Source organism: Crinia signifera, chromosome 6 (genome assembly GCF_055691185.1).
Source record: "Crinia signifera chromosome 6, ASM5569118v1, whole genome shotgun sequence".
Lineage (NCBI taxonomy): Eukaryota > Metazoa > Chordata > Amphibia > Anura > Myobatrachidae > Crinia > Crinia signifera.
In genome coordinates, this window is record NC_139222.1 from 244,974,692 (window position 1) to 244,989,237 (window position 14,546).

General features: G+C 37.0%; 1 protein-coding gene across 1 annotated transcript; it reads left to right on the forward strand.

Annotated features, from left to right (window-relative positions):
- The first annotated feature begins 12,581 nt into the window (after positions 1–12,581).
- LBX1 (ladybird homeobox 1) lies at positions 12,582–13,897 on the forward strand. The gene is made up of 2 exons (XM_083145607.1): positions 12,582–12,906; positions 13,425–13,897. The coding sequence occupies exons 1-2, from the start codon at positions 12,582–12,584 to the stop codon at positions 13,895–13,897; spliced, it is 798 nt and encodes a 265-aa protein (XP_083001733.1).
- Positions 13,898–14,546: the final 649 nt, after the last annotated feature.

The following is a 14,546-nucleotide window of genomic DNA, read 5'->3' on the forward strand; positions in this document are numbered from 1 at the left end:
AACCTTCTTGTAAGAAATCACAATGATTGGGTCTAAAACACGATCACTGAACCATCTGCCACCAAGAGAGGTTCAGATAACAGAAAAGATTTAAAAGTTGGTGTGAAAGTGTCATTGACTCATTGATGAGTCTAGACCAGTGGTTCTCAAACTGTGGGTCCTGACCCCAAAGTGGGTCCCGAACTTCTCAGCATGGGGTCACGACTCCATGTTGCTGACCATCAGGCTGATGACTTTTCTAATCTCAGACAGTGATTCAAGGAGTCTGAACAATCAGTTGAATTGTCTGTTATTTTAGACTCCTCCCATCACTCTGTGCCTCCACAATGCTGCCATGTATGTGCTGTCTGCTGACTACACATGTGATGTGATGGGTTATGGTATATTAGACTCCTCCCATCACTTTGTGCCTCCACAATGCTGCCATGTATGTGCTGTCTGCAGACTACACATGTGATGTGATGGGTTATGGTATATTAGACTCCTCCCATCACTTTGTGCCTCCACAATGCTGCCATGTATGTGCTGTCTGCTGACTACACCTGTGATGTGATGGGTTATGGTATATTAGACTCCTCCCATAATTTTGTGCCACCACAATGCTGCCATGTATGTGCTGTCTGCTGACTACACATGTGATGTGATGGGTTATGGTATATTAGACTCCTCCCATCACTCTGTGCCTCCACAATGCTGCCATGTATGTGCTGTCTGCTGACTACACCTGTGATGGGTTATGGTATATTAGACTCCTCCCATCATTCTGTGCCTCCACAATGCTGCCATGCATGTGCTGTCTGCTGACTACACATGTGATGTGATGGGTTATGGTATATTAGACTCCTCCCATCACTTTGTGCCTCCACAATGCTGCCATGTATGTGCTGTCTGCAGACTAGACAGACTACGGGGTCCCGTAATTATTTTTAATGGCTGATGGGGTCCCAGAGCAAAATAGTTTGAGGTCCCCTGGTCTAGACTATTGGCTGGTACTGTAAATTTTTCCTCTTCCTGGGCATAGGTGCCTGCCCAATGGGGGGACTCCACTGTGAATGGGTTTCCTCTGCAGCAGCATATTCACCATTCACAGTGTTTGTGTCATAAAAGCCATTTTCTGAGCAACAAGACACATGTAGTCCTGTGATTTACCTAATGTCATCAAATTTAAATGGCCGGTATACAAAGATTGTCAATCTGAATGGTAATATAAACTTTAATAACAAATTACGTTATATTTTCAGACTAATTTAAAAGAGTTATTTCATGGATTCCACAATAAAAATCTATAGGGCTTTAATACATGTCATGATCCCTAGTGACAAATCAACAATCAGCTTTGAATTGCCTATTGCAACATAGAAAATGAAAGCAAGGATGCGATTGGCCACTATGGCTCCGTGCAAATTTTGTCTGTAAAAGCAGAATTCAAACCCTTGAAAAAAGTAAGGTTTGATCAAATTACTATTACAAGTTTTACTTCATAATTATGCATGAGTGAGGGTGGTGAGTTTTCATTTTGCAATCTGAAACGCTTAGCAATATTATACTGACACAGTTAATATAAACCGGGCAAGTGGATCACAAATCTGTGTCTGATTTTTGGAAATTGGTTTTGAGACCATAGCCTGTTGTCTTTTACTATACGTGTTTTGTGTCTGCTCTATCCGTGTTTATACATAGATAGATACCCATACATTTTCTATGCTTTAGAAACATGAGTGGCAGTAACACTAGACACCGGCGGCTGATCGGCGGGACCATGGCCGATGGTCACATGGCCGACAGGACTTTTTCAGGATTTTTTGTTGCCGAATGTCTCAGGGGTCCCTAGGGACACTGCAAATGTGCACAGTGTCCCCTTGCATGGCTCTTTACACTCAGTACATTATTCTAAGTCTATGCCCACTTGGATAGTAAAGAATGATCCAAGTGGAGTTGCACCAAAAATCCTAAAAAGTCGTGTTGACCATGTGACCATCATCCATGGTCCTACCGATCACCCGCAGATGTATAACTAGCATTGCAGTGGCTTTAGCGGCCGCCGATGTTTACACATCTAACTTAGCCGGGTCGACTAAGAGTGGTCAACCATAACATGGTCGAGCTAAACCCCGTCAACCCGGCATCCGGATACCCTCCCTGTCACCCACTTTCATATTATGAACTTAGGTTGGGTTGGAGGAGGGGGCCCCAATTATATTTTTTTGCACCTGGGCTCACCACCCGCATTTCTGTCACTGCATTGCTGGTACATTACTATAGGTTTACTCCACTCGGTGACAACCGGGCAGACTATGGCCCTTATTCAGATCTGATTGCAGTACAAATTTGTTCTCAAAATGGGCAAAACCGTGTGCACTGCAGGTGGGGCAGATGTAACATGTGCAGAGAGAGTTAAATTTGGGTGGGGTGTGTTAAAACTGAAATCTAAATTGCCGTGTAAAAATAATGCTGCCAGTATTTACCCTACATAGAAACAAAATAACTTACACAAATCTAACTCTCTCTGCACATGTTACATCTGCCCCACCTGCAGTGAACATGGTTTTGTCCATTTTGAGAACAAATTTATACTGCGATCAGATCTGAATAAGGGCCAATGTGTAGAATATTTGTTTGGAAATATTTTTAAAATAACTTTGGAGTTTTTTTGGGGTCAACTGTATTGCATGATGAATTATACTGCTTTCACATTGCAGAAATGGGTAATGACACGGTATTCTTAAATGGGACTTTAAAACGGGTCTGAGCCTTGAGACCTTTCACATTGCAGGTGAAAACCCTTTTAAAAATCATTTAATACCATTCAAAATTCAACCCGTTTAACCCCCAAGGGACACGTTTCAAGCCATTGAAATAGAGCCATTCACACTGCCTAAAAAACGGCTTTAAAACGTGTAGGACTCTGCTTTTTAACCGTGTTGAAATACCGGTTATCTTTAACCGGTAAATCAACTTTGGCACTTTCACACTGCAGCCTTAAACGTTTATAAATGGGAAAAAAACGGCAATATACCGTTTTAAAAGTGCAATGTGAAAGGGGTATTAGTTTAGTTTAGACCCACCATTAGCCATGGCGACATATACAACTCTGAAGTGAGATAAGCTAGGCCTCAAACCAAACCATTAACCATCCCTCAGTGACCTGAGGCTTTTGATAATCTGAAGTGGGAAGATTTTGAAGTCCGTAGTCATTTGATTTCTTTTTTAGACTCAGCAAACACAGGGTTAAAAAACTGCCAAGTGGTGTAGCAAAACCGTATGAAAACTGACATTTTAGTCAATGAGCTCAAAGACAGAATCAGAGGCAATTAAACAGCTGCTAAATCTAAGTGCCCTGAATTTGGCACTGAAGGCTTCATCCAGCACAGTACATAAAACACAGCCATAAATCACTGAGCATTTTTGTGACTTTGGTGCTAGAAAATGTTCAGGGGGGAGAAAAACATTGTTTTAAGTGAGTCTATTTTCTAAATGAGTGAACATTGATATTCCAGGTAGATAGGTGCAGTCCTCCATCAACCCTATAGGAAGACACATATTCCAAAATGTTTCATTTCTAACAGATGAGTTCACATCTGCATCATTCAATGAGGAATAACATATTAAGATGACAGTTTCGTTGTCCGTAAGGTTCAAATTTTGTTGTTCATGTTGAAATTTTAATGGTAAATATTCTAAACAGATTTGGTTTCTACCTTTAAATAGAATGGTTAGCATTACTGCCTCACAGTGGGTTCCATTCCCACCATGGCCCTAACTGTGTAGACTTTGTATGTTCTCCCCATGCTTGCGTGGGTTTACTTCGGGTGCTCCGGTTTCCTCCCACAATCCAAAAATGTACTGGTAGGTTAATTGACTCCCAATAAAATTACCCCAGAATAAATGTCTGTGCATGTACATGTGGTTGGGAATATAGATTGTAAGCTCCACTGGGGCAGGGACTGATGTGAATGTTCAAATGTTCTCTGTAAAGCGCTGCGGAATATGTGTGCGCTATATAAATAACTGGTAGTAAAAACAATAATATTTATAATGGTATTCATTCACATGGTTAACCTCTTGCAACTTTTAAAGTCCTTCTTTTGATATTATTAGTATTATTAATTATTATTGTTATTTTTATTTTAAGTTCACCTCATCGTGTGCTTTTCAATTATGTATTTATAGTATCAGGCAGTTTTGTTAAGTCATTCATTTATCAGCATTGCCCTGGCTGGAAATACTATGGTGAGCAGCTTGTAGTACATTCCTTGCAAAGAACACCACAGTGGAACAATACAGAGAAACAATTATTCTGCCTGATGATTTAAATACATGGGTAAGAAGCACAGACATGGTGCCAATAATACTGATGAATGTATTTAGTAAAAGATGCAGGAGTCCATGTAACAGTCCACAAGTCCAAATAACATTAATTTTTTTTTTTAAATGTCATTTTAGCCAGTCCAATACGTGTTTATAAGCTTTTAATTCGATTTTTGATGTCGTGTAACATGTATGTGACTCATCCATATTCAGACACATCTTACATCTGTTGATTTTCCTTGCCAGAGAAGGGATTTCATAGTAAACATCATCATCATTATAATAATAATAATAATAATAATAATAATAATAATAATAATAATACATTAATAATAATAAATTAATATTAAATAAATAAATCCCTGCCTGTTTACATTGTGGATGATTAGGAAATGATCAGATCAGCACTGACACTTTACACAAGAGAGATAGCTGTCTAGTCACATAGGCTGTTATCCATTACTAAACCAGGTATCAATATGGTTGGAGACATGGTATATATTGCATATTATTTCACTTTTATAAAAATGTGAATAAAAGTTATATTTTTAATTCAAAATTGAACAGTTATACAATTGAGGGGCTGGGGTTACTATGTGCTTCGGGGGGAGGGGTGGAGGGGGTAAACAAATTCAACATATGTCCCTATACAGACTCATATGTATTAATATTGCAACTTTTTTTTTAATTAGCATTTGTCACCTTAATATCCCTAATAGGCCAACGGATGTCCCCAACCCATACATTCTCCCATCTAATAAACACGTTTGACATAAATAGACAGTGACAGGCTGACGATCTGTTTTACAGTCCTTTAAATGAAAACTTGAGTGTGAAGATATTTTTGTCTCATAATTATTCATTATTACAGGGGCGGAGCCTGAGAATGGCCTGGAACTGCACCCATAATTGGAAATTAATTTCCACATGTGTCATAAGTGGATGGTTACATGTGTGATAATACAATAAGGAGACGCAGGCAGCGCCACACAAGAGATAAACTATGCAAATTGACAATTAAGAGACGTTCTGGCTCTTCTAGATTTCCACTCTGAGCTTTGCAATCCAACATATTGTGGGATGGGAACATTTAATGGGAAATTACCAGTACAGAATGTCTTCACCTTCTAATCTAAAATCACAGTATATAAAAGTGTCACTTTTAGGTTTATTGATCTAGAATTTGTGAATACATTTATCTACGTTATAACAATGGTGTGATGCATGGTGGTAATCAGTGCTCAGGGTAGTGAATGGTCGCATTGTGACATATCACCGATTTACTGTACACGAGGAGTATTCGGGACAGTGAACTAATATTATCCTGTGTATACCGTGGATGTTGGGGCATTGCTCTGTCTACAGGATTGTTACACACTTACAAACATTTCAGGAAAATAAATGTTAATATTCAAGCGATTTTTCTTTTGGGTTACATCCTGGTTAATTAATAACCTACTGCAAATCCTTAATAATAAATAAAAAAAAAAGATATATATATATATTTATATATATATATAAAGAGGGGGGGGAGAGAGAGAGAGAGAGAGAGAGAGAGAGAGAGAGAGTTGTAAATTCTATATTTCCACCATAAGGCTAGAGAAAAAGAAGTGTGTGTGTGTGTGTGTGTGTGTGTGTGTGTGTGTGTGTGTGTGTGTGTGTGTGTGTGTGTGTGTGTGTGTGTGTGTGTGTGTGTCTATATGTCTATCCATTATTATTTTTTCTAGCCTTATGGTGGATATATAGAACTTACACTTCACTTCAGATAGATACATATATATATATATATATATATATATATATATATATATATATATATATATATGGCAGCCTCTCAATTCTTGATGAGTCTGAGCTAGTAGGACGGGGGGTTTGCGCTTTAGAAAACACATACAGGTTGAGTTAGCAATCACTATGCTGTAATTTTACCAAAAAGCAGAAGAAAAAAACTATTGTAGCAAAGATTTAGAAAATTATCTGATGATTTTCTGTTGAACTTGATGGACATAGTCTTGTTTTAGTCTAAACTACTATATAACGATGTCATTATGTAAGTATGTCATTATGTAACAGTGTATCTATGTAACTATGTATCTACAGTATGTAACTATGTAACGTGAATTTATTTTTATTTTTTTAAATTAGCGCAGAGAAGTTTATAGAGAAGTTTTGTTAAACCAGCAAAGTTTGGGGGGATTTCGAGTTTCCACCTGCGATCATACAACCTGTAATTACTCAGCACCACCACTCTTAATAGTGCCCATATCACGATACTGACCATATTACAGTATATCGGTAGTGTGAGACCTGCTGGATACACCAATACTAATCCTAATGTCACTTTCTTAAGATGTAGTCAAATTCTCCTCCTTCTGCAGGCAAATTCAGTTGTGACTTTAGCATTGTCGGAAAAATGAATTATCTTAAACATATATCCACCAAAAAGTTTTAGGATATGTTCTGTGAGATGTCATTTGTAAACAATAATAAATAAATAGCTAAATAAAAGCCCCAGCCTATACCAGAATAGTATAACCAGTACAATAAGCAAAGTAGAGACTATCCAGGGATGGCTAGCACGGCTCTATAGGAATATTGGGAACCAGGCTCAGGGATTGATAGGAACAACACACCTGTATCACTTACATTTATGAAGAGCTTATCAATACGTCCACGTTATTCTAAGAACATGAATACATGTTTGTAATAAGCCTTTCTCCCATCCCACAGTCAGGCTGGAACTTTTTAATCCACTAGAATTCCTGCTGACTCTGCCTTATCCTTATCTTTTGCACTGAGAAACCGAAATCAGTGACAGCATTTTACGTTTTCTGTTAAAATACAAACTATGGTAGCATATATATATATATAATATATATATATATATATATATATATATATATATATGTATATATATATATATATATATATATATATATATATATATATATATATATATGATACATGGGATGTGCTATTGGATTAGGCACTACAATACTGCTGAATTACCCTTCTTTTAAATTAGTGAGTCAATATTGATTCCATGAGAGCTTAATTCAATTTCTGCATATTAATGCAACGTCATTTCAGGCAGATGTTCCTATATTTCCCACCCTCCCTAAACTTTGGAACTTTGGCACGATAAAGTGCATCCAATGATTGCTAATCTGCATTTGCTAATGTATGTGGTGTAAAAAGCAGAGACATTGTTTCAAGTTACATGTGTAACATTTTAGTAGATACTTTAATGCTTTCAATGGAATTGATACATGCACTACAGCCTATCTAGTTCTTGCAGATCCACAACCCTTGCCCACACCGTTCAATGAGACTTAATAATCGCTCTCTTTGTAGTTCATGGGGATGTAGTAGTGTTACTGTTGCTGTTATTGTGTGTGTATACTGATATTGACTTTTTATGTCTACATTATATGGTTGCTCACATTGCAGACTTCAAGAGTCCAATCTTTGCAAGTAGTCATTAATGTACATCTCCCACCAATCGCCGTTACCAATCTGTAGCGTTCCTTCCATTAATCTGGGGATTTGTACTGTATATTAGCCCAGGCATTTTTTTATGTCTGTGAATTTACAAGTCTTGGGCAAAAATAAATAGATTATGGCAATTAATTCGGTGACACTTGTTAAAAGATTAGCACTAAATACCTGAGCCCTGCAGACTAAACTATGATACTTCTAAACTGTATGCTTTAAATGATTACTGTATCATTAAAAACGTCTCCATTGTAAAACCACATGCAGATATCACAAGAACAAGCAGAAAAAAATAAGAAACCCATAATTAATGGATTGAAAAAAAAATCCCTTCTAGATGACCTTCATCACCAGAACTGTTCTGGTCAAGCCTTTGGTCATTAGATAAGGAGTTTTAAGGATCAGAACTTCTACATTACTGGCCTGATCTGCCGGTCGGACTTATGCCCACAACTAAATAGTCTCCGCCCAGTGATGTCACTGCCTAGTGACGTCATTCTGAAATGATCATACAAGCTACTGGGAATTTTGTTATATTTGTGAATGTGGATTTGAGAACCAAAAATTGTTATACCTGTGTACATTAAAAGTAGGTGTTCAGTTGGTCCATATTCACCAGCTGTGATTGTTACTGGGTGAATCACAGATTAAGTAGAACTTCCATAAGGTTTATTCGTTTATCAGAGATATAGAAAATATCCTTCACCAACGCATAATAAGTACATTAGAACTGAGGGATAATCTTTCCTAAAAACAAGGTTAATCAAAGACCCAACTCTTCCTTTCCTGTTATATATATATATATATATATATATATATATATATATATATATATACATACATATATATATATGTTACTTTCTACGTTTGCATACTTAATTTTTTTAAGAGACATTCAGAACTATGAATATAAAACTAAAGATTGTATTGTCTGTGATGACATCACTGATGACATCATCAAGCTTAGAGAGTTATTGGGTTTATCTGACAAAGATGATTAGCTGGATAGATTAGATAGATGTTACAGTATATGATTTATTGCTATTATTTACCTCCCAGCCTCCTGCATCCTGTCTCTCGCACTGATGCCTTCTGCTCTCTCTGGGAAATACCTGTGTAGGTATTTAAAGACAAGACACACACATTAATAATGACCAGCGGGGTCTGCATGCAGTCTGTACAGCCCTCACTATTTGCTATACTTAGCTTCTTCATTTTTGTCTTATCAATGTATTGTGATGGAAAAATAAGGAAAGTCCATTGGTCAGGTGGCTCCACGTGATCCGAAGACACACACACACACACACACACACACACACACACACCTGCATTCACCTACTATTCCTACACAGATAGAGGACCAAGTGTAATATAAAGTTATATAAATATGTGTGTGTGTGTGTGTGTGTGTGTGTGTGTGTGTGTGTATTCCTGAGGCGGCATTACCTGATGTGATGCAATAAATAAATACAAGAACCGGTGCCCAACAGCAGTTGGTACAATAATATAGGGGAGTGGAGGGACGGTGGCACTCGACTAAAGGATGGACACAGGTAAACCAGCATGCCTGTCTTGTATTCGAGTGCCGCTGTCCCACCACCCCTTTTATATATATATATATATATATATATATATATATATATATATATATATATATATATATATATATATATATAACTTTATATTACACACACACACACACACACACACACACATACATACATACATACATATATATATATATGATAAAACAGCTGTTAGCAGATAGCACATTGCATATTGTAAAGTAGGTCTATTCATGTTAAGACAATTTGTTATCGTGCATGTTTATATACATATTTCTTATTTTATGCAAAAACTCAATAAAAACTATTGGAAAAAAAAACCTGTTATATATATGTGTGTGTGTTTTTATATTCAGAGCTATGTTTATATTTAGTGTTGTACTGATCATTAAGGTATATAAATAGTCATATAAGGTCAACATTTTGTTGCCAAGCATATAATAAACTTGTTTTTTAATCAAAAGCAAGACTATGAAATATATGGGATAAAGTGACCATTGGATACTCTCTATCCATCTATCTATCTATCTATCTATCTATCTATCTATCTATCTATCTATCTATCTATCTATCACTGATGCCAGGGAGTAAAGGAAGGGAAATCAGTCATTTAATACTGATCACAAAGTCTTGCCCATAAAGACAATCCCTGCTCATCAACGCCATTATATACTTCATTATATAATGAGAAGATGTAACAGGGTCCATTACAAGGAACCAATCATTACAACTTGCACTAGGATTAGACGAAGCCCAGAGCACAATAGAAGCCATCGGGTTCTCAGAATGAAGGCAGAGGGCAGAAAATGGGCAGAAATCTCTGCCCTGCACATCTCCATCCTCATAATAGTATTACAGCATGGTAAACACAACACATACTAACATACTAAAACAGACGACGTCCCCTTTAAGAGATGGAGCCAGTTGCCTCTCTGGGCATTTCGTTCCCATAAGAAATCAGGGAGGGTACATAAATCAAGATATCTATGTACACATTGTCTATCTATCTATCTATCTATCTATCTATCTATCTATCTATCTATCTATCTATCTAAAAAAAACACAGCTTCTAGTAAGATTGCTATCTATATAACAGACCAGGAAGGCTACTTAAATATTGTGCGTAATTAAAATTGGTGCGTGTGTGTGTGTGTGTGTGTGTGTGTGTGTGTGTGTGTGTGTGTGTGTGTGTGTGTGTGTGTGTGTGTGTGTGTGTGTGTGTGTGTGTGTGTGTGTGTGTGTGTGTGTGTGAGAATTGGTCCAATTATTAATTTTGTATGAGAAGCACCCACTACACTATATTTCTAGGGATATGAGAAAAACAAAAATCACATAAGTATATATTGAATTGGATGAAAAATTAAAAAATAAAATAAAGAACTATATATATATATATATATATATATATATATATATATATATATATATATATATATATATATATATATATATATACATACTCACACATACACACATATATACACGCACCACTGGCTAATTTGTACCATTCTATAACAATGGAGATAAATACTAAATAACTGTGAGTCGTCAGACAATGAGCCCAGGCCTTCCTTACTGTATTTGCCATCCTATGTGTGCATTTCTGAGATATACGAGGGGATTAATGAGATCTCATATTTTGTATCAGATGAGGAGTTATTCTGCTGAATCTGGAACAGAACAATGATTTGTGAGTCTCTCGGAAGTCACAGAGTAGCACAGGGATTACCTACATTGTCCCCTGTCCCCTGTCCATCTCTGCACCCACTGACTGCCCGTCTAGCGGCTCCCAGCGTCACATGTCAGGGCACAGACACAAGGAAAGCAATCATTTGGTTACATTTTAGCCAGATAACCATATCAAAGAGCATCTGGAGTTATATTAAATCTATTGAAATGTGTGGCTGCAAATGACAATTATTGAGAAATATTTCCCCCAGCTCTGCTCTCTGTTTGGGTTAATACAGACATAAAATACCGATGACAGAGGTAAATATAAAAAAAATATGAATGATGCCAACAATAACTGCAGCAACATCAAACAACAGCCGACTAGTAAGAAAACAAAAACATAAAACAATAAATAACGAAGAATCGACAACAAAACAAAGGCTTTTGCAATTAAATTTAAAACGCAAGAAAAATGAACACTCAGGGACCTCAAGGTTTTAATAACACTACCAATATACAATATAGCCAAGAACGCCATGATGCGACAATGCAAAACTATATACACATATTAGACACAGCGATGATGATATAATAAGCAAAACAATCTATGGAAGGTAGTAACAGGTATATAGATAAATGAGGTGTTAAAACACAAAAAGGTAAGAGGTGCAGAAAACCAGGTCAAAACTGTGCAATTAAATATATCATACGAATACTAGTGAAATATATATATATATATATATATATATATATATATATATCGCAAGCTATTGTCTTACCTGCCATCCGCAATTACGTCCAGCTCTTTTTGAGCGACAGAAGCGATAAAAACATCTATTGGTAAAAGGGAAATATAAAGAAAGGAAAAAAAAAACACAAAGAAAAATACTTGTTTTTTTTTTTTAAGTTTTCATTCGTGTGGCATTATCCTTATTGAATAAAGGCTGGATGTACTGTGGGTAATGTAATTTAAAAAAATATATATGGCCAAACAAATGATAAGGGGGGAGAAAGTGACAAGTGCATTAGGCATTATAATTCAGCTGGGCTCCACCTACCAGCCCTGCCTGGTAATTAATGGAGCTCCCAGCCTGCAAACGCCTGCATTAGGCAGGGAGAAGCAGCCAGAGTGTGAGAGATGCCATTGGAGATAATTGATTACATCCCAATCAACAATAACTTGTTAGCCATAGTCAATGTATCAGTCTCTCAGTATTTTTTTTCTTCCTGCCTCTCTCCCCGGTTGAAAGATGCATTTAGTTGGGAGTAGTCTGCATTGACTCCGAGGGAAAGAAGCAAGGGGGGTAGAGACCGTAGATTATAAGCAGCAAGTGAGCTTCTTGGACAATTGTGCAAAAAGTCATCTTCGAATCAGGGTGGTGGAATCTGGAAGTGCTCATTCCCATTTCCCTCCCCCCCTTTTAAATTCATTTTAACCTTGCTGAGGCTGCCTTTAAGAAGACAGCGAGGAGAGAAGACCTTGGACTTACTGGAGAGAACTTTTTTTGGGGGGCAGAAGCACTCGCTTTTGTGGAGCCCAAAATGACTTCTAAAGAAGAAGCCAAATCATCCTCTGTGGAGGAAAGGAGAAGGAACGCTTTGGACCACTTGCCACCTCCTGCAAATTCTAACAAGCCCCTGACTCCCTTCAGCATTGAGGACATCCTAAACAAGCCCTCAGTCAGGAGAAGTTACACCATCTGTGGGACTGCTCACCTACTGACCACATCTGAGAAACCCCCTCCTGCTGGGTTACCCCTGTCCAGCAGAGCTCTACTCTCCCAGACCTCACCTCTCTGTGCCCTGGAAGAGTTGGCCAGCAAAACCTTCAAAGGTCTGGAAGTCAGTGTCCTGCAGGCTGCTGAAGGTAGGAATCCAGCCTTTCATTCCCCCATCTTTTCGGGTCAGTGAAACAAATACAAAAGCCATAATAGCCCAAAAACACCGACATATTATTCTTGTTATTATTATTATTATTATTATTATTAATATTATTATTATTATTATTGTAATATTTATGTGTGTATTGCCAATGAAAGTTTGGTTCTCATTTTTTATGCTTCAGGATTTATCACCGAACTACAAATAATTGTGATTTTTTTTTTTAAAGCGAATCAAATGATGCAACCAAATTATTGATAGCATAGGAGCAGGAGTCAATAATTGTATTATAACTTAATTTTATTTATTGGTGTATTTTTGAGAGATTTAGAAAATATTTGCTGATGTTCTTTAGATTATTTTTATTTTACTTTATTTTATTTATTTTTGCACAGATCTGTATTTGAAATATTTAAAAAAAAACACATTTAAAATAAACTGAAGTATGCTGCACTGCTTTGAAAGGTTGATTAGGGTCCTGACGGAATGATCTTCTACTTTCAGGGCGAGATGGAATGACCATCTTTGGTCAGAGGCAGACCCCGAAAAAGAGGAGAAAATCGAGAACAGCTTTCACAAACCACCAGATCTATGAGTTGGAGAAAAGATTTTTGTACCAGAAGTATTTGTCCCCGGCCGACAGGGACCAAATAGCGCAGCAGCTGGGACTGACCAATGCCCAAGTCATCACCTGGTTCCAAAACCGAAGAGCAAAACTCAAGAGAGACCTGGAGGAAATGAAAGCGGATGTGGAGTCTACCAAAAAACTCAGCCCATCTTCTGTGGAAGCCGTGCTCACCATATCAGAACTGGAGGACTCAGAGTCTATGAGCAGCGTCAAAAGTAGGTCCAGATCTCCAAACCTTGTGCTGGACCGTCACCTCCAGCTATCCCCCTCGTCCCCTCTTACAGACCAGCACACCAGCAAGGAGTGCTCGGAGGATGAAGAGGATGTGGAAATTGATGTAGACGATTGACTTTCATTTATTTATTTTTTAATACATTTTAAGACACACAAAAAGAGACTAAAGATGAAATCAAGAATGGACAGTGCTCGGTATACTGCGCTTGTTTCATAGAACATTTGCTGAAAAACTAAATCACACCTTACGCCCAAGGCAGTTTCTTTTCAATCAAAGCAATAAGTATTATTAAAAAACAAAACAAAAACAAAAATAAATAAAACGACTTAACTGACTACGGCTGCCCGATCAGGTAGTTTTTTTTTTCTTTTCTTTTTTAATTATTATTAAAAATAACTTTTTTTAATTTTATTTTATTTTTGGAATGGTGCAATTGTGTATGGCTTCTGTACAAATATTTAAACATATTTTTTTAAAGCTTTGATTCTTCACCTCTAAATAATTTACCCATCACGTATCTTTGGGAATAATAAAACGTCGATAATTATTTACCGACACGACCTATTTTATTTTTCTGTTTCACTTTCTCTGCTTATTCTTGTCATGTTTCTTTTTGCATTTTACATTTTTTTATGATTTTTTCCCCCTTCTGTATTTAGATGACTAATTTCCATTTTAGAGTTCTTTTCTTTTGTCTTTCTTTTACTACTTGTCTATTTCTAATTTCTCATCTTTGGTGTCAATTCTATCTCGCTCCACCATA